Below are 25785 nucleotides of genomic sequence, written 5' to 3'. Positions count from 1 at the left end.
ACCTTTTTTACTGAAATCTAGCTGTCAGTTCACTTTACAAACAAGACAACAATGAAGCGTTGTAATTCTGTTCCTGATGTGCAACAGCTAATAAACAAGCTCGACACACTCACTTTGTATTGTATGAACGTCTGTTTTTATTGTATGGTGTGTAAATTGACAGTTTACACAAAGTCTATGTTCTTGAATCTGACACTAAAGTTTGTTTTTACCTAAGCTCAATAGATACATAGGTTACTTTGATATGATCAATTTGGGACACCATTACATAACATCAGGTCTCACCATAGCTATGGTAAAAACAGTGACATTATTGAACAGTTGGCCATACATACGACTGAACTCGAACACTTCTTCCATATGCTTTATTAAAACACAACTACCTAGCTAAATAATTTTAGCTAAGATATAAGATTTGTTAAAAACTGTACATAACTGTAATATACATAAAGGCAAACTCTTTGGTACAGATATATACACTTTATTTTCCTCTAAATTGGGCTTCTTAACGTGTTGTCTTGTTGAAACCTTTAAAACACTATATTCCTGAAGTGTAATAGTTGTATGAGAATACCAGCCTCCCATGGGAATGAAAGACCTCATTTATTATAATTAACTAACCTCACTAAGTACCAGGTGACAATGGATTTGTTATGGCTAAATAACATTATCAGACGGTGGATGTCTCAGTGAGAAACCACAGTCAGCGTAAATGTTAGCCCAGTGTACAACTTCCTACGCCTACTTTACAAATACAAAATGTATACCTTACATGTGTAATATAAGATAAACTTATTCATAAAAAAACAACACAGCACTAATGAGAATGCACAAGAAAAGAAGAGACAGCAAATCATTTTAAGGGGACAGAATGAGAGGCTACATATCCTTAATTTGTTTGGGTTTTAGTGCAGGAGTGTAACAAACAAGGATGAGTCACTAGCAGTACAATAACAGGATTGCTTAGTTGGGTGGAGGAACAGAGCACAGCAGGTTGGAGCCGACATGACCACAAAGTAATATTATCCACTGAAGTCCTAACGTCATCACACCGAGAGAAGAACCAACAAATACAAAGCAAACATACACAGAAGCATTAGTTCAATAACAACAACATAAGAAATCCAAAAACAACGGAAAAAAGAGAAATAAATATTCATTTGATATGCCCAAACTGGAAAGTGATCTGTTGCAGTCTCTGGAGAGAGTGGGAGGAGGGGGGAGGTGCAGTGGCTGGAGGTGTCCACTAGAGGGTGAGCCAGGGGTGACGCAGGCACTCTGCGGCCGTGGCTCTCTTCTCTGGGATCAGATCCAGCATGGGAAGCAGGAAGTCGGTGAAGCACTCAGCTTCTTCACGGGGCCACTCGTATTTGTCCACCAGCACCTCCATGAGCCCCCAGGGCTTCAGCTTGGTGATGTGTTTCAAATCCCCTGCAGAGCAACACAGACACATCAGAGAGCCATGCAGGAACACAGCACTACCACCATTTCACATTCATATTGAAAACACCGTTGAACATCGAGTTATGGAATACATGTCATATTTTATTAGCTGTCAATATAGTCAGAGGTAGGAGAAGTACTCAGTTCTTGAGTAAAAGTAGAAGTACTAGAGTGTAGGAATACTCTGTTACAATTAAAAGTCCTTCATTCAAAATGTTACTCAAGTAAAAGTAGAACAATATTGGCATCAAAATATACTTAAAATGCCGAAAGTAGTCACTGTGAAGATTGGTCCATTTCAGAATAATACATATGATATGTTTTATAATTATTGATCATTAAATTGTTATCAAAGCTGGTAAAGGTGCAGTGGGTTTTAATGACTTTGTAGGGTAGCTTGTGAATTTACTCCAGGTGTAACTCCTTAAGTCTGATTTAAGAGATGATTATCATTAATCCAAATCAGTAAAGTAACTAAAGGTATTAAATAAATGTAGTGGAGTAGAGGTACACCATTTACCGTGAAGTAGTATAAAGTAGCATAAAATGGAAATACTCAAGTAAAGTACAAGTATTTTAAAATGGTACTCAAGTACAGTACTTGAGTAAATGTACTTAGTTACTTCCCACCTCTGTATACAGAGATATATCAATGTTGTAAATGTCTTAACAACAAAAGAAACCTCTCAAAATGTCAGAGAACATGTGTACAAATACTAAAGTGGCTCTTGGGCATGATCTTTACGACATGCAGGCAGATACCTTCTCTAATCTGGACGCTGATGGTTCTTTGTTTTACCTTTTTTGGTGAAAAAATCCTTGGAATATTTGCCGGACATTATGAGTTTGCGTGGGACAGTCCCCAGCAGCTCAATGATCAGCGCTATATGGTCTACACGGCAGACGATTGCAAAGAAAAGAGGAACAAGACAGACAAGACACACAACAGATTCGTCAGACGGTGTCCTGGCAACAGGCCCGCTCTGGGTGTGGGTGGAGGGCTGAGGGAGAGAGAGGTCAGGCTCACAGCACTACCACGTGTATACAATATTTGGGCCAGATTGTGGAAGAGGCCGGGGTGCACTGACCTCCAGATAGAAATCAAGCATGGCCACCAGACATTAAAGAGCTGCACGTTCTTTAACTTCTCCATTTCAGTGTGTCAATAATCTATAGCTTCAGCTTTGTCACTGCAGGCAACCCAACTTACTAACCAAATTCCCATATTGACAGGGTAAAATGATACACCTTGCCTAGCAGAAAATACTCATTCTGAAATGTTTATTCTTCCTTACAAATTCAGTTGCCCATATTAGGTTATGGCAGTGTTTTCTAAAATACACCAGTAGTTTCTACCAGTTTCATCTTTTGTGTGTTAATAGATTTTTTTGCTCCAAATGGTTACCTGGACAAGACCCTGTGCCATAGTGGGCGGCAGCTGGGAGGGGTTGCAGGCATAGAGATTAGGATTCAGAGAACAGCCATCTGCCCTGCAAAATTGCTCCTGAACGTGACGGACTGTCAAACTATTTCTGGCCAGGGATCCCTTTAGATGAGATCGTTTACCAAGATCTTCCATCATTTTAACAGTGTTATAAAGGCGTATGAACACTTGCACTCATGGATGCCACTTTATTCTCTGAAATGTCATTTCATACACACTTCAGGCCTATAAATAAGGGATACACTTCAAGCAAATGACTCCCATTGCGGTCATGAGAATTCCCCCTCTGAAGATCAATACAGCACCGAGTATCCAGCCAAGGCATCTGGCTACAACTGAGGAGGTACCGAGTGTAGCTCTGCCAGGCAATCTTTGGCTAAACTACTGACACTTGAATCGCTGTCTGATGTCCATTCCAAAGTTAAATGTATTGGTCTGTGTTCATTTCTTTCATTTGTATTGGCCTTCTCACTCCAACAGCTTTGGTAGGTGTGCTGACAAGACCCTTGCCCCTTCACCTGTCACCCACTTCTCCCAGAGCGAGCCACAAACAGAGGGGTTTCGTACCTCTCTTGGTGAAGTATTCCTGTGAGTATTTCCCACTCAGAGCATAGTGACGAGGGATTTTACCGAGCAACTCAATCATGAGAGCAAGATGGTCTAGAAATGAGGCACATCAGAGGAGGAGAGACAGAGAGTCATAGGGGAACAGTTTGGAGAGAGGAGGAAATGGAAAATGGGAGAGGGGGTCAGAGAGAAATGTCAAACAGCCATGTCGAACAATGTATTAGGAACAATGGATGATGACAGCCTCATATCAAAAGAAGCACATTCGCCTATTCACATCACAAGCTAGTGCTACAAACTTTAAACACATGTAGGCCATTCACTTTCATGTCGGAACACCAACTATTGAACTGAATAATAATAATAAAGTACAGCCAAGTAAAACACACCAAGACTTGTACCACAGACTCTGGTTCAGTATGAGGGATTAGTAAAGCATTGGAAGAATATAAAGCAATAACATGTGTTCGTGTTGGGTGAGAAAGCAGATTCACAGCTGCAGGGCAAGTGCCAATAAACTAAAAGGTTGAATCATACCTAACATGCCTGGGCTAGATCGAGTCAGCACAGAAACATCAAGTTGAGCGTCAGCCAACATCAACATACAGAAAGCGTGATGACAACATGACACATGGAGAGTGAGGAGGAGGAGATGGAGAAAAGGTGAGCAAGGGAAGGAGAGATGGCCCCGTCTCCAGTGCAGCGGAAGTGTGGTTTTAAGTGTTAGAGGAAATAAACACAGGAATGCTGGCACTCATCATCACATCGTTCACATTAGAGGCTTCTGAATCTCAAATCACTGTAATGAGTACGTCATTTAAGTGTTAACACTGTGGAGAAAGTAAAGAGCGCCGCAAGTTATTATGCTAACTGCACAATAACTTGGACTAAAGGCCCCAGCAGCTTACCATGCTTACTGTGAACATCTTATCAGAATTGAGAATATGATGACAATGAAACACCAATGACAGCCAATTGTGCAGAAAAAACATCAGGAAGCTTTTCACAGAAGCAATACATGTTAAAAGTGACCCCCAGTACTAGGGCTGTACCGAATGTATTTTTTATTCACTCAAGGTTAATTCATCTTCCTTTGTATTTGAAAGGCTGAATGCAAACAACAATGGATTGAAGCAGACTATTACGCAAGATTAAAAAAAACATTGTGTATTGTGGATATGATTACAACACTCTGGACTTATTGGAGTAATCATACGCAGATATTAGTGTAGCCTGATCTTTATCTGCTATTGTGCAGAAATACCAGGTTGAAATTGAAAGACACGCATAAAGAATTTGAAATAATTCGGTACAGCCCTCACCAAAACCAAATATGACTTACCAGTGAAGCATACATATGAGAAATACTACTAAATATAGATCTAATGCTGTGCAGTTATAACTGGATAAAAGGAAAAGGAAGTCCCAGCAATACCTTCATCCCTGGAATAATCTTCCCCAGAATGAGGTTCAAACAAGTAGTCCCCTGTGGCGAGCTCAAAGGCCTGAGGAGACAACACAAACATCATAAACAAATGAGACGCCCTATGTGAAGGGATATATCTACTCCCTAGCAACACCTGCCACACTCTCACATTTCAAGATACATTGGACTTTTGACGTTGAATCAGTGCAATAGTAGTTTGTCATCTCTCACCATGCAGGCAGTGCTCCATACATCGGCCGGTGTGCTGTATCCGGCCCCTATCAGCACCTCTAAGGACCGGTACTGCCGTGTCTGGATGTCTTCTGTAAAGTGCTTGTGCTGAGAGAGAGAGAGAGAGAGAGAGAGAGAGAGAGAGAGAGAGAGAGAGAGAGAGAGAGAGAGAGAGAGCGAGAGCGAGAGAGAGAGAGAGAGAGAGAGAAAGAGATACAACTTGGATCACTACAACAAATAATCAAAGCGCTGGATGGTTAGGGTATTTCTATTTTGGAAGCTAGATGACACCGCATGTGTCCCTAATCAGGAAATCCCTGAGGTCATTAGCAGTCTACTCACCACCCAGCAGGCGTTTCCCAAGTCTGCAATCTTGACCTTGATCTTGTCTGAATTGAGTGGCTCAAGGGGGTTAACTAGCAGGGATCCAGCAGTTAGCTTGCCTGTGTCAGAGCAGGGAGAGAGACCGAGATAAGAATGGTCTTAACATCCAATAAAAGAGCAGCGTAACAATCAATATTTCAAAGTTCACATAGCTGAGGCTTTTTAAACTCCCAAGGCAGACCAGACAAAGAAAAAATAAACTTCTGTGCAATAATAGAACAAATTGAGCTGACTGACCGTCCACATCTTCGGGCCCGTCCTCCCCCTCCTCTTGCAGAATGCTTTGCTTCAGCCCTCTGTCCTCCATCCCAGCAGGGAGGCGTCTCCCATGTAATCCGCTGCTGTGAGCTCCCCTGCCTTCACTGTCCGTGTTCAGCTCCTTGAGATCTGCAGAGTCCACACCGTTGCAGATTAAGTGAACAGGAGACTCCTCGTGTTGCTCCTCGTGTTGCTCCTCCTGACTGGCACATTTTTCTTTGGGCTCTGCATTGCCATTGTGTTTGTCTTCGTCCCTCCACTGAGACTGCCTCTGTTCCACCGGCACATGGCCGTTACAGTTCACCTCCAACACCCCCTCTGGTCCCACCCTCATGACATCTGCATTCTCACTGCTCTCTGAAAGCATCAGGAAAAGACGGACGACATTTATCTTCAAACCATCCATACCAAGGATTATATTACCCTAACAACAATATAAAAAATATAATCAGAAGCACGTATAACTCCTATGATGTCAGCTCTTACCCTCAGTTTCCTCATCTCCTAGCTCCAGATAAGACACCTGTCTGAGAGGAGCGCAGGCCCGTCCCTTTGGAGACTCTGGGTCCTCATCTTCCTCTTCTTCATCGTCTCGTGTCTCTGTGGTCTTTTCCATTTCCTCCAGGTCCAAGATGCACTTTTCCAGAAGCTCTGCCTGACGCTTCTGCTTCTTCTTTAACTTCTTCTTCTTGTTCTTGGACATTTTTACTACCTGTAAGGAATGAACACATTATTGATAGTAGTTGATATAGTATTATATTTGTGAGGAATGTGGGAGGTTGATGTGCAATGCAAAAAACAAATAATCAAATGGTTGTACCTGTTTTGGAGCAGGCGCTGTGCTTACTGAAAAGGGAATATCAAAAGCGTTAATAAACTGAACTCAGGAGTGTACATTTGAATATGAAAATGTGTTTGTCTCGTACTTGCTGAGCCGGAGGGAGGAGGCGCCCCGGCCCTCTGCCACTCGGTGGCTTCAGCTGCGAGCTTCCGGACATAAGGCTCATCCACGCTCATCAGGATGTTCTCCGGCTTGATATCCGTGTGGATGATCTGACACTTTGTGTGCAGGTAGTCCAGGCCTTGAAGCACCTGGGGAAATAATACATTGGGATTGTAGAAGGTTAACTGTACTCTGTAAATGAACAGAGAATTTTCTTTTAAATATTTTAATATCTGTTTTCCCGATGTCACTTTTGGTTTTTACAAAGTTAAAATATGTGGAATAAAAGGCTAATATACAAGTGCCTCATAGGAACAGAAATATGGGCAAATGACAGGTAGAATAATTATATAAAATAAATAATCAAAGCATTACAAATGAGCAATACTTTGTGGCAATGTCTGTATAATGCATCACTGTTTCTTAACAAGTTACTTGGAAACACAGAATGTTTCACACAAGTTTCCACCCGTCACACGGCCTGGAGGCTACCTGGCTCTCGTTATGGAGCGGAAGCTACATCTGAACCTCCATCAGGAGTCACAGGCATTGAAAAGGAGCAACACTGAGGGTCTAAAGTTACCTGTCTTATGATGCTCTTCACACACGGCAGGGGCAGGCCCTGGTAATTGGACTTTATTATCCACTTTAATAAGTGATGCCCCAACACCTCGAACACCATGCAGACATCTGAAGATCACAGCAGTTAAGATAAAACAACTGAAGAAAAGTGTTATCTCAACATGTTGGGGCCCTCTGCTCATTTACCTACATGAATGTTATTAGCATTATTTACACTGCAAACAGACAATGGGTCATGGGAGTGCAAACACTGCAGTGTTGTTGGGGGTGTCAGGTTACAGCTACAGCTCTGCCTGAAGCATTCAGAGGATCTTACTCAGCCAGTGTTGTGATGGGGGGGGAAGTCTGTTTGGGACACGCAAGTTTCCATTTGGTACACCCATCACCTGTTGTTTACTTTGTTACTTGCACCCTGCGTTCACAGCTAAATCTGACACCAGAGGGAAGAATGCTCCTCCCCCTGTCAGAATTCTTCAGATTATGAACTGGCTTGAGTCTATTCAGTAGGAAGCAATTAAACCGATCACATTAAGACCCCATTTACACGGGAGCGCAAACGGACTGAATTCGTTATCAAAAAAGTCTTCCGTTCACAAGCATTCGGCTCATTTAACGTGTCCATTCACACGAGACCACTGGAAACGCTGTAGTACATATGCCGAGCCTGTAAGTGGCGCTGTACTTCGGCACGAGACCGCTCGTAAGCGCTGGAGACGCTGTAGTACATATGCCGGGCCTGTAAGTGACGCTGTACTTCTGCCACAAAATACACCAAAAGCAGCGAAGAAGACCCCTGAGCATCGTTGCCCTTCTGTTTATGCCCCGTGGTGGATTTAGCAACATGTAGTTCATGTAATTCTCCATGTCCACTTGTTGCTGATGGTTGTGGTAGAGGAGCTGTAGATTTTGCACTAACATCTGTAGCATGGTCAGTAGCAGTAGCGACTGACAGTAGCTACTGACCATGCTACAGCAGTGAGCAGGAGAGGTGGGGCTATGGCTTCATCGTTATCAGGAAATGATCATATAGGGCGTACACACGGAGCCGTTTGGCCCCCCAGAGCATTCCATTTGCAGATCTATCCACCTTGGGACCCGTTATCGTTTGCGGGGTCCGTTTCCGCGGTTCCGTTACGGCCTCGTGTGAACGAACGGGCTATACGAAAGAGAAAAGTAGCAGATACAACCCGTTTCGTTCTCGTGTAAACACCGCTTTAAAACCAATAAAATACATCCAGGAAGCATCTGTTATATCTGGTTTAAAGGATACGTGTTCCGTTGATACCGGAGATCTTGAAGTCGTCCACCATCTGTACCACCATCTCCCGGTTAGGGTCATTAGGGTCTGAGTTTCTGACCTTGGAACAAAGAGACAAAACAATGTAATCAAAGGATCGACACTGACCAGCATTATGCAGGATTGGCATGCATTTATGTGTATGTGTCGTCATGTAATACAACTGGAACATACCAGCCTTTGCCTAGTGTTGTTACACAGTACTGTATGTGAAGTCACACATTATGTAAAGTCTGTATTGGTTTTCAGTGTGGGAAGGACCCTGTTCCCCTTGTGTTATCATGAAATGTGTCATGCCTCAACGTCATAATTTGTGTACAGTTATTGTGCTTCCTAACGCATAAAAACCTTCTGTGTGCATTGAACTCACAGATCTGAGGAGTTTGATCTCATCTACTGCGGTCTCTGTGTAGTGCTCCGCGCTCTTCACCACCTTCATTGCAACAAACCTCTTCACCCTGAAACCACAAAGAAAGTGACATTCACTAACAGGAAGCACTGTAAAAGTCGTGCCACAACAGTCTCAGTCAACTGCTCCTAAAACTGTATCCAAATGCAGGCCTCAAAAACAAAACCGTGCAGTAAAGAAATGCACAAAGTGTTTTTCTCGTACTGGACGTCCCAAGCGAGCCACACGGTGGAGAAGTGTCCCCATCCCAGTTTCCGGATAACATGGTATTTTCCGTTGTAAAGGTCTCCCACTTTCACACTGTGGTAGCCACCTGAAGAGGACAAAATGCATTATGGCAAGACAGGTCAGACAGGCTTAAGATAACCGGGTTATTTCAGTTAAATTAAGGCAACACAGTGTGCGAAAAAGTACACGTCCCACCGTGTACTTTCCCACAACGACATTGTGAGATGAGGCCCCCCCCCCCAACCGACAGGAGTTAACTTTTTTTCTTTTCTTCGAAACAAAGTAGGCTAATATAATAATATAAATATAATTCCTGTTTATTATTATTATCAACACTTTTTTATGCAGTGAGGTAAATGGTTGTGCATGTATGTCGTTCAGTATGCGTTTACAGGTGAATACGTCTGCATTTCCTGCCAAATACTATTCTCAAAAAGATTAAAATATAATTAATGCAAATAAACAACTTCTATTAATAATAGCGGCCCTGATTGCAGGACATGTGTAAGCGTGCAAGCGTCTTTGAGTTGTAGAAAAGCGCTAGGCCTCTAGGCTATACATCTAATGTGTCATTATTATTATTATTATTATTATATGTCCTATGTGTTGGACATGTGTGGTTGGACTCTGTCTCACAGGCAGGTTGCAGTGTAACATCAGAGGAGACTGGGCCAACTGTACATTCTCAAACTGCACCACTTAGAACTAACTAAACAATGCAGAGATTATTTTTATATAATTGTATTCAATAACCGAAAGAAATTAAACAGTATGAAGTGATTTGTAAATAGGAATACAGATTTTACTTAATGTTTTCATAAATATATTTTTCTCCCAGTTTGTCATGGGACTTATTTTTACCCTCTCAAAGAACCGGAATCAAGAAACAAAAATAACCGGAATCGAAAAGCAGAACCGGAATCGTTAAAATCCAAACGATACCCAACCCTATGTGTGATGCATTAAAAGCTTACCGCTCACTTACGTTAGCGGTGTCGTAAAAACCGTGGGAAAATGTAAAATACGATGGCGAAGAAGAAGATTCCAGGGGCCCCACATTTTTGTCCATTCTGGACAAGTGAAAAATGTATTCGGACAAGTAAATTGCCAAACTCACTTGTCCATGGACAAGTACTCTGTAAAAACTTTTTCTCACACTGCAACACATTGGAAACCTAAACCTTGCAAACTCTTGAGCAGAATGTTCTTGAGTGGTAATTCACAATGACTGGGTTCTAGTGTGCAGGTATAAATACTGAGTAGGCAGGGACTCGCCTTTGCAGTAGTCATTGGGGTCCTCCTGCTCCTCATCATCAGAGCCCAGGATCTCCTCAGGTTCCTCGGGTTCCTGTGGTGAGGCTTCTTGCTGGGTCAGCTGTCGAGCTCTGGTAGTGGGTGGTTGTCTGGTGGACAAACACACAGAGAGAGAGAGAGACTATAAGCTACAACTTCAGCTATAAGAAGAAAATGAAGATTTTTCAGGTGGACCCGGCTTTGAACTGCTGAAGATGATCAAGTGTTGCATTTCAACATCTATATATTGTTTATGCGGAAGATGTGTTCTCAAACCCTTCCTGCTGCAACAGATCCTCACTCCTCTTTCCACAGCCATCACACACACAAATATCTGAAATATTAAAAGAGATCTTTGCTGCAGGGTATATTTGTTCTTAATGCTACGCTATGCAGTTGTCAACAAGTCTAAAAAAAGATTGGCTGTAATAAATCTTAACGTAGTCCTATTTTAGGTTAAGTGTACACTGCAACTTTCCTGTTGAGGAAAATATAAAGCCATGTTGGATAAGGACCTCAGTTCTAGGTATTAATAGATTCTCTTTAACAAATTACCATACATATTTATATTTATGCATCATAAAGAGATTAGGGTACAAACAAGCCTGTGTGTCAAGCAATTACAAAGCACAATTATTGTGTCATTATGTCGGTTTAAAAGATGGAAGAGACTAAGTAGATCGAGAGCAATGCATAGAAGACTGAACAAATGTGGATAGTAAAGCTAGGCTGGGGATGGTACATTAGAAGATGTTTTTGAAATTCTCTCCACATCCTAACAGCAAACACTAAATGAAAAGCACTGACAAAAAATTGAATAATCTGGTATCTGTGTTGTAGGACTGAAATACAATCTGCCTGCCTACTGACCCAAGATGCTTGTCAATCTCTCTGGCTTCTCAAATGTCTTCTCAGTGCTTTAATAAAAGAGCTTTTAGAATTAAACTCAACATTTGGGGGATTTAACTTAGTACCTAAAAAGACAGAGAGGTACGTGTTAGTACACAATAAATGTGTTTGCATTAAGCAAATGTATGACAGTCTCTACATATGAAATATTTTGATTTTAATAACAGTGTATTGATCTAGTAGTATATATGAAAAGGGATATTTGGTTTATATTTTGTTTGTTTATGAGTTGCATTTCTCATTTGAGGTTTCATTAATTAGGTCATACAAGTCTTTACTGCTCATCACCACAGGAGCCAAGAGATCTTAGACCACATTCAAATTAATTCCTAAACGGTCAGTATTGTCTCGTCTCCATGTAAACTGAATACTACTTATTCACGTCTGGCAAAATAATTTGAAGTACAGCGATGTTAAAGCATGTTGCAAGTACTAATATATTCCAACTGAATTGTAAGTGCTATTCGTTTTATTTTAAATGCATTCATTCATTAATCCTGCATTGCTTGTAATTTATAATACACTTCAAGGAAGCAATCAGAATTTGTACTAATTAATCTTCTCAATTCTGATATTCAGTCAGGGCTCTTTAATGACAATTGAAGAATTAGGATAGGAACCAAAGAAATATCATTACTTGAATTAAACAGCAGTCTAATTAGTCAAATGTATCATGAAAATAAAAATACTTATGGTGGGTCGTTTGCTGGGGAGCATCAGTTTGGCTGAAAGGTAAACTATGTGTCTTATAATCAAAATGTTGTGATGCCTGTTTCAGCCATAAAGATAATGCTGGCAGGACGTGAGTATCTGCATGCAATAGTAGTGCTGATTTAATTCAAACACCATGCTTCGGTGGGCTGATGTGGGCTTCTTCATTCTCTGGTTTTAAATATAGCTCAGGCTGTTATGTAACACTCCGGAGGATGCCACTGACAGCATGATTATTACATTGTTAGGTACACAAAAACATCAGTATAGGAAATCAACACTTGAGGGGACTATTTTGGGCCCTAATATTATTTTAATGCAATCATTCATAAACTATTTGTATAGTCAGATAGCTTTTGGATGGTTTATTTCAGGCAATGCATACTGCACGTTCTACTTACTATATCTTATTAAAATAACTGCACAGATCAATAATGCTAATGCCCTTACTTGAACCCAATGAGAACATGGAAAGCTATAGAATCAAACCAGAGTCCTAGACCTTATTCTTACATCTCTATATCCTTGGATTATGCACGAACCAAAAATAAATTGCAAGCATGCAGTCAAGGCCCTTGTTTCAGTTTCACATGTGAACGTCTGGACCATGTGCATGTGTCCAACTGCAACAGACCACCTCTGACTAAACTGACTTAATGCATGCCTGTATGTAGAAAATAATGATCGACTTTATATGAGGGTTTAAAATAACTCACTTTTTGCTGGTCTTCTTTGCTTTCCCTCTCTTCTTCCTCGCCTGGAGTGCTAGAACTGTCAAAAGAAACCATTGGCCAGTTATCTTGCATTGTCTTGCTGCGGTTTGTTGTCTACTTGACACTCAACACACAAAAAAGAAGAAAGGATGACAGTGTCTGAGGGAAAGGGTACCACTACCTTATCATGATTATACTTATACACCCGGACATTATACACTGAATTATGTCATACATGCGACTACTAACATCTAAATCACAATTGCGGTGCGTCTGTCTAATCGCCGTCTGACGTTACATCCCTAGGCGACCCACATAGGTACCCGTTCCCCTCGAACACTGTAACATTAAGGATAGGAAGCATCAGGAAGTGATTTCACGCTTGTGGCTTATTCATACAATATCAACTGCTAAATATTGTCGGTGGTTTAGTTAGTTGTGTGTAAAGGGAAAGAGCAGGAGAGCTAAACGCAGCTACATAATCCTGACATGTCCCATTGAAGCTAACGCTAATGTCTAGAGAGCTAGCCGCAGCTCCACAGTGCGTGACAGACGCCTTACAATTAAACCCTAAGCAGCGAGGCTACATTGTACATTTATGACCGCGGAGGAACACACACTGCAGTGTCAACACACACACGGGCTATCATTGCTCTTACGAAGTACGGCGTGTCGTTGTGAAGGGTTACCTTTTCTCTCCATGTTGGCTGGACTCGTAGCTTAGCTGTTAGCTACACGACCAGTGATCGAATGTTCCACGCATGCGCACTGGTTCGTTTTGCTCAAGGGGGAGCTTCTCCACCTGAGCACCAGGCAATCTTTTGTATCCGTTTACTACAAGCTGCAGGGCGAAAGTATCTTTAGGACTGCTTATTCTGCTTAAAAATTACACCAGTCATGCAAGTGCAACATATAAAGTTAAAAAGACACAAACTCACTCGAAGCCTCAAAGAAAAAAAACACGTAAGTAAGCGTGCAATGATCGTTTATCTAGCTTTGTATTTTTGTATCAGATGGTCGAATAAATTAAGTCTTTATGAATCTATGCACTGTGTGAAGAGTTATATCATTAAAAATAGTATGGAATAAAACGTTTCAAATTCTGATGACATATTGAATGTAATATTTCTCAGGCACAAATTCATAACATTTAGCATGGATACATTCAGATTGGTAAATAAAAGAATGTGACAAAGCTATGAACTAAGAGGGACCTTTTACACTGTCACAATAGTATGGTAATAATATTATCCTATTCTATTTTTAAATTATCATAACGAAACTTGGCCTTTCTGCTCTGTTATCTCTTGAGTTTATGGCCCGCGTGTGTTGGAACAATACTTTACCTCTGTTAGAGGTTATTATGGTCTATAATAAAACCAGGGCGGAAGATCATTTTAGCAATATGTTGTCAGCATCCTGTGTTATGAAATTGTGGATTGAGCATTTGATACTTTGAGAAACACATTAATATAGATTTTCTTTTTGAACAAAGTGCTTCTTAGATATTTTTGATTTTACAGCCAATCTAAGGTTTTTCATTATTATTTGTAGTTTTTCTGTGTAAGAATGTTTTTGATAAACAGGACAGACAGACCTAGTCGTCAATGTTTGTGCTTTAAAGTCAAAATATGCATGAAGTAAATGTGGTGCACGTCACACATTATCAATATGCAAGTCTCTTAGTAAAAACCCACAAAATCATTTAAATAATTAATTAAGTGAAATCACAGAAAATTGGCACTAGAATAGTAAAATAAATAGTAAATCAAAGGTTGTTTGGACAACAGAAAACCAACAAAAAACTGAATGTCTCTTAAAAATAAGTCTTTATTTTGTTAAACAAAGGACTGACGATAGTAGTTACTCTGCTGGACTGAAAATAGTTTAAGGGATCTTTCGATTGTTGTTTTATAAATATCACCTCCACAAAGTATAAATACGTCTGAAATCCCTCTCATACACATTAATGTAGAATTTCTATTATAGGTTTTAGCATGACACTTACATTTCCTGTAAACCAACAAAACACTCTCGCAAACGCACACAAATTCTATAACTGATGTACATACTAGTGATTGCTTTATAACATAAGCACAATAAGTCTGATTCTTTAAAAATAACACACAGATATTTACATCATATTGAGTAGAGCATGTACCCTTGAATATTTTTTTCCTACTTAGGTGCTTTGTTGAAAAGTACAGTTTTTAAACAGCAGAGGCTCCGTTTTTTCTGTGTCGCCAAAATATCTGTAAGAGTCTCAGGGAGCATCTAAACTATCAAAATAAACATTAAAATGTGTGAAATTCAGTTGGTGAGCACTGAAGGTCAGTGACTACACAAACGGGCACATTCTCAAATACCTAAAAACAAATCTACTTCTGTCACAGATATGAAACCCTTATGAGTTGTATTTTAAATATATGTATAATTACCATAACTGATTAAGTTTACAAATGCATGTGACCAAGTGCTATATGTGACAGCTTGGCATGGCAAGTGGTAGAATAGCATATCCCTTTTACAATTGATGGACAAAGGAGCTTTTTCATAAATTACTCAATAGAACATTTTAAAAACACAAAACAGCACAGCTATAGGTCCAGGTGTTTCAGCATCTCAGTGTCACAGTGACAAGTCATCAAAGTCTAGATTAAAAAATATCTGAAGAATATAAAATGATTTTCAGCTATTGGCAAGAAGTGACATTTCCCAGCAACAGACCATCAACATTAGTGGTTTATAAATAAGATTAATGATAAGCTCTTCCTTTCCCTGCGCTGATTATAATCTCCTTACAGGAGCTAATTGTGGACAATGTTTTCTTGGCTAAAAAAGACCCGACAAAGGCTGGCAGGCACTCTGATACAAGCGTGTCTGAGGGTTGGTTTATCACTTATGCTCATGTTCAAGGTGGTTACGAGTTGTCGCAGGCTGGACCCGATGTGGGTAGCTCTTTACTGCATGTCGTCCTCATCATAGAGTGGTGGCTCAAATTCACACAGCGCCTCATATGTTAATCCTGTAAGGAATGAGAAAATTGTTCAATTCAAAATCAGGGTTCTTTTTATTAACAGTATTAATGCTTTCCATGTGATATAAGGACATACGTTTCCATTCTTCAATCACCAGCTCGCGGGTCTCAAAGCTCTGGTCGTACGGCTCGGCCTCGGGCTCATCGTCCGGGTCGTGGTACTGAGCAAAGTACGGGTGAGCCAGAGCCCCGGCTGCTGTTATCCGCTTGTCTGTGTCCAGGACCAGCATTTTCTCCAGAAGGTCCACAGCTTTAAAATCATGTAAAACAATGTTAGAATTACAAAATATATATTCATTGCAAGTAGCAGGGCTGGCACCACAACACAATACTGCAGATATCTTGCATTACCTTGTGGATTGGCACCAATGAACACATCAGCAAAGTTCCTCTTGGGCATTTGAGGCAAAGAGCTGATGTAGTTCCTGGCCTGCAAAAAAACCAAGTGCAGTAAATCAAATGTCAGCTCCCACTAGCAGCAACATGTCTCCTACATTCAGGGGGGATTGTTTCGTAATGCTCCTATATTTTGATGCTACTGATTCCGTTCAATGTAGCCACCGGCATCTAATTATTACTGCAAACTTCCCACATTCCCATCAATAGACGAGAGAACATAAGCCTGAATGTTTATATATATATATATATATATATATATATATATATGGCCCATCATTTTTGGAGATAGAAAAAAATGATGTTCACCCCTATGTTGTGTTTGACAACGCTCATCATTGCAATTTACAGTAAACACGGTCCTCTCTTGGATAGGAAAGGGTTGTTTGACCAAGGCAGAAATGACGTTATAAACAACCTTTTTTATTAGAAATATTAGTAAAACACTTGATAGGTTTTAGTTAAAGTTACTAGCTGTTTCTCTGTACAGGGTTATTGACTACCTGTAGAGGGACAAAGGCAGTTAAAAACAGCTCGAGGCAAATATATGATTAACAGCCCAGGAATGTTGCCAGCGAGATGTCGAGGAAAACACATCGCAGTGTGGTGGATCTGGGTTTCCCTTTTCTAACAGTTAAACAAATTAGTAACGCTAACCCTAAGCTCTGTGCTTCAGCCGCTGCTCTCTTCTATCCCTTTTATTGCATTTTCTTTATTTTAATTTTTCAACACAGTCCAAACTGGGCTTTATAAACTTTTTGTGGTTTTATTACAGGAGTTTTTAGTTTAAAAAAATATTTACCCGAGAGCCCGTTCCCCAAAACCCTAACCCTAGGGGGATTATAAAGGCTCTTCTTCTTAACAAAAAAGATTAAGTTGTAGACTGGCAGTTATTCCATCATTAGAATGAAAAAAAAAAAGCACATCAATTGCACAAAAAACATGTTGAGAGAAGCAAGATTTTAAGGAAATTTGCAACAAAAAAAGAAAGAAACCACAGAACAAAGCGTCTTACATAGGAAGTGCAGTTAGTCACTACTGTATATAAAAGTAAGCCTAGCTATAACACTGTGCATGTTTTAATCAGCACATTTAAATCAGGAGATTTTAACAATAACTGAGCAAAATGACAAGCATACAAATGCCTTTACCACTTCTGGCAATCACTGTTCGGTCTCATGCAACAAGCGTGTCAGACAGCCAACACACAATCACTGAGAATTCATCCTAAATCCTCGACAGGCCGTGCTGCTCCGCAAACCCCACTTGACCAAAGTAGTCTAAATCAACCACGTGATGATGTGGTCACCATCACTGCCTTCTCATTAAAGAAGAAACAAAAAGGTATATTTTATTTGATATTTAGCTTTAAGGCTGGGTTACATGGAGAAATCGAAATATCAGCTTACTTTTGATCGAATACGTCAATATGGATATTTCAACAATATTGTTGGGTTGACCACAATTGCTTTCACAAATACTTGCCATTATAATTCTACACATTTCGTTGTGGAACAATATGGGGATAAATGAAGTATACTAAGTCAAGAGCTGCGTCACAAGAAAAGCGGTTGAGTTCTGACTGTCTTCCCGCCTGTCTGTTGCAAGGTCTAAAGAAAGAAACTGTGGATCCTGCTCACCTCATGGCTGGGCATCCTGCTTATTAGAGTTGCTGGGGGCGTTCCTGTTAGACGCATTATCTGCTGAAGCTGGTTTATATCTATGAAGCTTGTGTCAAGGGGAGTATAGCGACAGAGCAGAGTTTGTTAAGAAGCTGCTTTTCAATCTGACACTGTGGCGCTGAACTCTTGATGCACTGCAATGTTATATTGAAAAGCAAACTTCAAGCAATATGTGAGTAAAGAAAGTTAGGATTTAAAGGAAAAACACAAGAAAATACTTTGCAATGCAGTCAGAGAAAGCCAGAGCTGTCATTGTAATCATATAATGAGACATTTAATTTAATTCAACCAGTTAAAGAGGCAGGTAGCAGGTCTCATTCCCACAAAGCTGAAGGTTGTAAAAACATGCTGTCAGTCAGGCAGCAGAAGCACCAAGTTATGAACAACAAAGTGGCAAGTTTGGAGCAGAAAACGGGTTAGAGAAAAACCTTGCATATCTTTGTGAACTCACAGAATCTGAAGATATTTTCATCAAGAGCTCGGGCCCTGGTGTTCCGACGAGCAGCATGATTAGCTTCAACTGATCAATGTCTACCGGCACGGTAAAGGAAGACCAGATGCTGGACAAGAGAGAACTTATAATCTGCCTTGTTAGTCTTCACCCTCCTTGTATGTCACTAAAAAACATCTGTGATATTAGATTTTTATATTCACACATAAGATGCGAAAATAGATAAAAGCCTACATGTAAGTGTGCACAAAGTGAAGAGAAGGTATTTGAAAAGTAACCTGCAGACAGCTTAGAACAAGACAAAAGTGGAGGCAGCTAAAAGCTCTGTTGAACGCAGCCTACAAGCTCAGCCGTTAGTCTGAAAACACTGGCAGGGGGGTAAGATAAATAAAATGTGGAGCTCGGTGCAGATTGATAGGTTTATTCAAAGACTGGCAGTTGTACAGGAAGTAAGTGAACCAAAGCCAACATTGCATACTGACGGTGTAGGAAGAGTTGAAGCACGCCAGTGGAAACATTACAGCAAAGGGTATGAGCCAAGACAGAGGGAAGTGTGCAAACAAGTACCATCGGCGTTACGTTATTGATATTAAAAACACCTCAGGCTGCTTTGTGTTGGAAGAGAATAGCAGGGAGAGCAGGTTTTTCACGAGAGGAGAAGCGTTGAAGATCAGTTTCTGCGACTGCGTTGACAAATATCATAAACAGTACTTCCACAAATAAGTCAATGTGCTTTTAACCTGTTTGATTTGTTATGCAAATGGTGGATCAGGGTCTCTCAAACTATAGGAGCTCTGAACGTTCAGTTCACTCAAATGAAAAGGATACGGTCAGTCCCAGGAAACAGAGTTTTTCCAGTGAGGAGTTCTGCCATTATACAGCCGACTGACCAGATATCCACTGGAACACAGAAAAGAAAAAAGGCACATACATTAATATTCACTCAGCAATCAACTCCTCTATGATGATGTATAGATACAAAAAGGAAACCTGTCATGTTATAATGCATCCAGTTCAACATGATCTCGGGGGCGCGGTACCAGCGGGTGGCCACGTAGCCGGTCATCTCATCATCAGTGTGCCGCGCCAAGCCAAAGTCCAAAATCTGAGAACAATTGAATTACAAATAAAAAGCAGAAATGTTTGTAAAATACTCACTATTGTGGAAAGCATGTTTTAAATGAGAGCAGTGGTTCACTGACCTTCAGCTCACAGTCTTCATTGACCGCCAGATTACTAGGTTTCAAATCCTGAAGAGAGGAAAAAACACATGAGGATTAGTAAGGGAAATCCTCTACTAAAGACATTCTCAGTTGACTAACACTATGATAAGATATTGTCGATTCATTGAAGAAGAATATAAAAGCACCACTTTAATTCTTGGGCTTGTCAGACATGCTCATTGCAAATGCCCCTGTTGGGTGACTATTAAAGGGCTCCCTTGTGTTATACGTTTCTATGCATGTTTAAGTAATTTAAACTAACCAAGACCAAAATGACAGAGTAATTGACTAAGAGAGAGCAGCCCTAGAATTAGTGTGATTTGAATTTAGGTGATAAGGCACACTTTTGGATTGACATTGCAGTGCATCTGAAAACTTGATCTGTAGAAAGTGTTCTGATTATAAGTAATCCACCCCTTTGTTGTAAATGCAAAAATAGAAGCCTTACATAATTAACAGCATGTAAAAGTAAATGTCCTGTTTTTGACTTCCCTTCACTTCAGTGTTTGCACAAGGCCCGGTGAAAGATGTTTTAAAGCCTGACACACTTCTTTTTATCCGAATTGGGGCAAAGACACCGTGACATTTGCTAACAGACAAAACAAATCTAACATGGCACTTACTCTGTGAATGATGTCTGCTGAGTGGATATACTGCAGAGAGATGGAGAACATGTTAATTAGCATGATCAGCTTAAAGATGTATTAATTACATAATGGGCAGAAGAATGCAGGAAACATTGATTCATCCAACATTTTGGGCAATATGCTCATTCTCCCTCTTGTCAAGAGGCGAGAAAGCAAATAAACACATTACCCAAAATGCCAAGCTTTTTCTGTAAGAGCTCACCTTTAACCCTCTGAGGATCTGGTATATGAGGAACTGCACGTGGTCGTCTGTGAGCTTCTGACATTTCACTATGTTGTTGAGATCTGCCCCCATTAAGTGAGTCACAAGATACCTGCCAATCATAAAAGATCAAATAGACACACATATCAGGCATGTCAATGTTTTCCCACTTCATGCAAAGCCAGATGGAATTAAATGAATGTATTTGCACTCTGAGTTTGTTAAGTCTGAAACTATTTCCCCATATGACTGTGCGAGTTTAAAACCGGTTTAACTGCTACTTCTTTTCTTTCTTTCCAGAGGCTCTGAAAGGCCAAACCCTTCACAAATGGAGCGTCATTTAACAACACACCCAATTTAATAGAACGGCATCAATGGATTATTCAAATCTAATCGCAGAGCTGTTTAAAATGCCCAAAGAGCCCTTGTGAAAGAAGGATGCTTCAGCCAAGATACACAGAGCCATGTGCTGTTTAGCAAATAACACTCTCTTCATGAATACTCTTCTATTCTCACTCAGCAGCACACAGAGCGAGGCCTTTATATAGCACCTGCTTACGCTTGAACTTGAACAGACACCCTCAAAAGTTCACCCGCCTTGGAAAAAAAGGGGATAAAAATAGTGACCTCTGTTTTCCTCTCTCTTGTAGAAACAGGAGCTCGGAGGAGCCACAGCGTTGTGACTCAGTCTGTATTTTTAGAGCCGAGGGGAACCATACTTGCAGCACCTGCATTTCTGGGATTTTTCCTGGATACCATAATGCATTCAGAACATTTACAATGTTCCAGCAGATGTGCAGAAAAAGAGAGCCATATTTTCTCCTGAAAGCCTGTGAGTCAGCATTTATTCTTCTATACACTTTAAGAGAAGCTCCACACCAGACAGCTGTCTCTCATTAACCCTGTTACACACAGTTGTGTTGCATTCAGTCCTTCATAACATTATGCTATTCTGGGCACTCATGGACAGTAGGTCATACAAAGGTTCAAAATAAGTGCATCAGAAACACCCTATTTCTTTATGTTATGCCTTCTGCTTTATGTCTAAGGCTGACTGACTATATTGCAATTTTGACTTCCAACAGTTGTCATAGATAAATGTGCGTTAGAGGTCAGGCAAGCTAGTTAACAACATACCAACAGATTCCTCGCTTTAAACTTGTAGTCTTCAAACCTGACTGACAGTTCATCTGTAAGACTTTGCGCAGCTCCCTCTGGAGTCTCAAAGGTATTTATACTAGTGTTTTTATACAAGCAGAAGTACTACTACCCATCGTCCTTTTAGGTCAAGAAGAATAAAATAAAGCATTAACCATAAAAGTGGAAAGAGCAGATGCAATATTCAACACGGCAAATGCCACAAATTAACTAGTATCGCAACTCTGCAGTGAAAGTAGTTTTGCAGTATTTTGTAGACACAAATAACTTAACGAGTGAATAAAGTTGACTTGCATGTGTAAACTAACTTCTTGAGTGTTTTGAAGTACTTACATACCAAATAGTTACTGCGTATCCTAGCCTGTATGACTAAACTCTATGCTCCTCAGTTCTGTTTAGCAGCTATTGCACAATCCCTCGGCTAAAAACATTAAAAGAAATCAGGGAGCACTGTCTGCAAGGCCTTGTTTCTGTTCCTGGGAGTTGACATATTCTCCCAGTATTAGGTAGGGTTTTCCTCCCACACAAAATAACATGCATGTGAGCTGTAAGAAATAATCCTGCCAATGCTGTTGACCAAGGCCTCAGACATGAAGTGGAAACTCCTCAAAAATAGATGGATTGGGCCAAGTTGTGGTGAATAACTGTCCATACAGGAATGTGTAAAGAATGAAATCAAATATCGTCAGGGAAGAAACTTCAAGTATTCAGTTGACACATTCTTAGGTTGGGAGTTGACCTAAATCTGGAGTCACAACTTGATCTTAATACAAATCCCTCAGTGTGTATAGAAGAGAAAGAGACATTCCACGCACGGCGGGGGAGAATGCCACTGTCCACTTCCCCAATCCGAGGACTCTTTACATAAACAAAAAACAACTACCTGTTTGCCAGAAAAGCAGATATGACTCACAAAGCCACAGAGCAGGAAACGAAGTTAAGGAAGCTGGTGTTGAAATGACTCTTGTAGCAGCCAGTGAGTGAATAACTAACAGAGCGGACAGTCGAAGAAATGTTCCAGTGTGTTTAGTCAGCTGGCCAGGCTCCAGGTGTTTCCCAGCCATCATGTGCAAGTGTTGCTGAGGTGAACTTAGGATGCATGTTATTGTAAGCAAAAGCATTCAACTTACACATCAGTGAATTCTTTTAGACTAGTAGCAGGGCTGAAGACATCCAGGAGGCCAATCACCTGCAAAGAAATGAAAACACTTGACGAGTTAACAACACAAGGAACAAAGGGGAAGCAACCATAATTACAAAAAAGCAGGCCACACAACAATCCAACATGTTGTGAGGCGTTGTGGACGTTGTGAACTCAAAAGACTTTTTGTTTTGGTTATGAGTGTTCACTAGAACAAAAGGGAAGAGAAACAAGTCGACTCACATTTTCATGTTTCATGTGCTTCAGCAACCGCAGCTCTCTGTATGTTCTCTTGGCATGGATGATGGACTGGAAGGGCCGAGAGAGCTTCTTCACAGCGATCTTAAAACCAGTCTTCATGTCATATGCAGAACTGTTCATAAGGAAGTAGAAAAATGTGAGCTTGAATCACAGCAGTTATAATGTCAGTAACACTACTTAAATTAGAGACTGCAAATAACTCCAAAGCAAAACAAAAAACAGTAAACAATACCATCCCAGTTTCTCAAAGTAGAAGGTTATGATTATAAATAGCTTGTTTTGTCATTCCAACCCCCAAAGATATTAAGTTTAATGTGATATAAAACAGAGCAATAAGGGGAAGTGAAGGGCTGAAAACAAAATGTTCTTCCATTTTGAGGAAAAATTAAGATAACAATAAGATCATCAAATAGTGTCCCTGGTTGACGTTGTACCTGTCAAACTAAAACATTGATCAGCAGACTAGTTGCTGCAGCACTAACCTACATTCAAAGGTTTTATGTCAGAAAGAATGTACTGAGTTTTCTCTCAAAAACGAATTCGGTGCAGTAAGAGCTGCTGAAGGCTGTGGAAAAGGGCGACATCAGCAGAAAATGTCATCTCTCAGCAGATTGTGAGCAGCCGTGACTGCAGTCCGTCCTGCACTCTAGGCTGACTGTCTTTAGAGTCAACTAACCAGCCGGGCCTGCAGCTGGGACTCAGAAACCAGGGAGAGGAGAGATGCACCCACATCACATGGTGGTGAAGCTAAAATATCTTTACTCCTAATACAAATGTGGTTGCACATTTGGTTAGATCTTTAAACGTGCATCATGCCTAATATGTTCCACAACAACTAAATTATAAATATGCATAATCCAAAAAACAAATATGCATTTCCCAATACAAAATACTTTTTGATTGACAACACATTATTACTATAACTACTGGTATAAAGCTGGGTATAAATAAACTGACCAGAAGTGTACGGTACATTTAGTCCTTCATGTAAACAATGACACTAAGCCAGTGCACTGTTTTGGAAAAAAAACAATCACGTTTAATGCATTTGGGATGAGCAGACTGTAATCTGACCAGCAACAGATTATCTTATTGCCCAGCAACAGCACAGCTGTCCGCTTCCATTTGCAAAACAAACATCTGCACACTAAACCAAGTGCACTGCAGACAACACTGTGTCCTAGATGGTATCAGCACAACCTATTTAATCATTAGACCAATGCAAAGGGTCAATCTTAACCTCACACTAAAGCTACAATGCAGCATTAAGGAATTGCACCTCACCAGCAAGGTGGTCCGAACCAAGGAGTCAAAATCCCATCTCTATTGTAAATATAATGCAGTTTGTATTGCAAATGAGTGATTATTTTTTCAAAAATTATATTAAATCTGACTTAAACGTTATCAAGATGTTTTCATTAAGACTGGGAGGTATATTGAAATTCTATAGATAGTTTGATAAGACTACCTATCATTTGGAATGTGCAAGAGAAAGGAAAGTGTTAATGATCTGTTTAGATGTAGGCCTATAACAGGTAAATTCATACAACTGCAATAGTGACAAGCGCTGCAACAACAACAACATTGATTTAATTATCGATCAACATGTCAATTCACTTAATTAATAAATAATAATTTATTATGTCAAATGCATATTGACAAATGTCTGAATTATAGAAAACTGGAGAGCATCCATTTCCAACAAACCATGTATTTTCACTTGCTGAAGGACTACTAATAACCAAAATATTGTGTTGTGTTGAGCAAAAATCTATAGTATTTGAAACTGTTCAACATGAATACAAACCTATAATGTAAATCAAATCCCTTTTTCCAAAACATCATTAGAGTAGCCTTTGGGAAAAGGATCATCATTAGATAAGTGCTCTGTGATTGTAACATGCCCAATGATCAGATAAAGACTCGCGTACTTTTTCCACAGTTTAACGTTGTTTATTTAATAAGCAGGTTACTGCAGTGCATGTCGTGTGAACATGTGTGCAGTTACACAGGTTTAACACAAGTTTAACAAGTGGATAATGAGAGATAAATAACTGGTCAACAGGTTTTCTTGTTGGTAGCACATCGTGGCTCCACCTTGCTAGCCAACAATCAGGACAAGCTAACCTAACTTTAGCATCTGCAGCGCAGGCCTCGTCTAAATGAATGGAGGTTAAGTTAGGTGACCAGGCTCCTCAAAAAACTACCTCAAACAAATATCGTATAAAGCGCTTTACCACACGGATCCGTATGCGCCAGAGCCCACCGGGGACAGGTTTTGGTAGCGCTCCGGGACTTCCCATATCGTCTTGTTGACCTCCTGTCGGTGAAACTTGGGTCTCTCTTTCTGCGACATTCCTGCAGAACAACTGCGGACCACCGACTCGACTTTCTGCTGTGGGCACTCCGAGCCGTGCAGACAAACTTCCCCAAAGTTACGAGAAGAAAAGCTACAGCAGACGTTTCTCGTCGTTAGATAACTTTAAACAATCGAAGGCTACGAAGTAGACTTCTTGCGAAATTGTGCAGAATCACCGTATGCTGAATGCACGTTTTAAAATCTTCTTCACGCTGTTTGTTCCTCTGCTGCTTTCAGACAGCTCCCGAGATATCAACCCGCTTGCAACACGTCACATAGTCTCGCGAGATGTTGAGCAAACAACTTGGGACAGCAGCGCTTACTAGACAGAAACTGAAACCCGTGCTGCTCTCAGGTGCAACAATACCTCATATTTCATAATACGATCAT

General features: G+C 40.4%; 2 protein-coding genes across 4 annotated transcripts; both read right to left on the bottom strand.

Moving 5' to 3' along the window:
• Positions 1–113: 113 nt before the first annotated feature.
• On the bottom strand, positions 114–13615 carry srpk1a (SRSF protein kinase 1a). 2 transcript variants are annotated; one of them, XM_034086617.2, is made up of 16 exons: positions 13528–13615; positions 12842–12896; positions 10488–10615; positions 9189–9297; positions 8946–9033; positions 8549–8636; positions 7280–7386; positions 6680–6845; positions 6574–6599; positions 6240–6465; positions 5733–6110; positions 5454–5554; positions 5112–5219; positions 4890–4959; positions 3455–3547; positions 114–1431 (listed from the first exon to the last, which is right to left on the bottom strand). In XM_034086617.2, the coding sequence occupies exons 1-16, from the start codon at positions 13538–13540 to the stop codon at positions 1247–1249; spliced, it is 1941 nt and encodes a 646-aa protein (XP_033942508.1). In that variant the 5' UTR covers positions 13541–13615; the 3' UTR covers positions 114–1246. The 2 variants fall into 2 exon arrangements, with proteins under 2 accessions (XP_033942508.1, XP_033942509.1); XM_034086618.2 differs by lacking the exon at positions 3455–3547 and adding an exon at positions 2243–2335.
• Positions 13616–14648: 1033 nt separating this feature from the next.
• Positions 14649–25670, bottom strand: mapk14a (mitogen-activated protein kinase 14a). 2 transcript variants are annotated; one of them, XM_034086620.2, is made up of 12 exons: positions 25274–25670; positions 23019–23148; positions 22765–22823; positions 20477–20588; positions 20251–20280; positions 19607–19654; positions 19395–19509; positions 19233–19304; positions 18405–18484; positions 16227–16305; positions 15952–16125; positions 14649–15863 (listed from the first exon to the last, which is right to left on the bottom strand). In XM_034086620.2, exons 1-12 carry the CDS (start codon positions 25390–25392, stop codon positions 15799–15801), a joined length of 1083 nt encoding a protein of 360 aa, XP_033942511.1. In that variant the 5' UTR covers positions 25393–25670; the 3' UTR covers positions 14649–15798. The 2 variants fall into 2 exon arrangements, with proteins under 2 accessions (XP_033942511.1, XP_033942510.1); XM_034086619.1 differs by lacking the exon at positions 18405–18484 and adding an exon at positions 17912–17991.
• Between the last annotated feature and the right edge of the window lie 115 nt (positions 25671–25785).

This window comes from Pseudochaenichthys georgianus, chromosome 7 (assembly GCF_902827115.2).
Source record: "Pseudochaenichthys georgianus chromosome 7, fPseGeo1.2, whole genome shotgun sequence".
Taxonomy (NCBI): Eukaryota; Metazoa; Chordata; class Actinopteri; order Perciformes; family Channichthyidae; genus Pseudochaenichthys; species Pseudochaenichthys georgianus.
The sequence above is the reverse complement of the archived record's forward strand: the minus strand, read 5'-3'. Positions and strand labels throughout refer to the sequence as shown.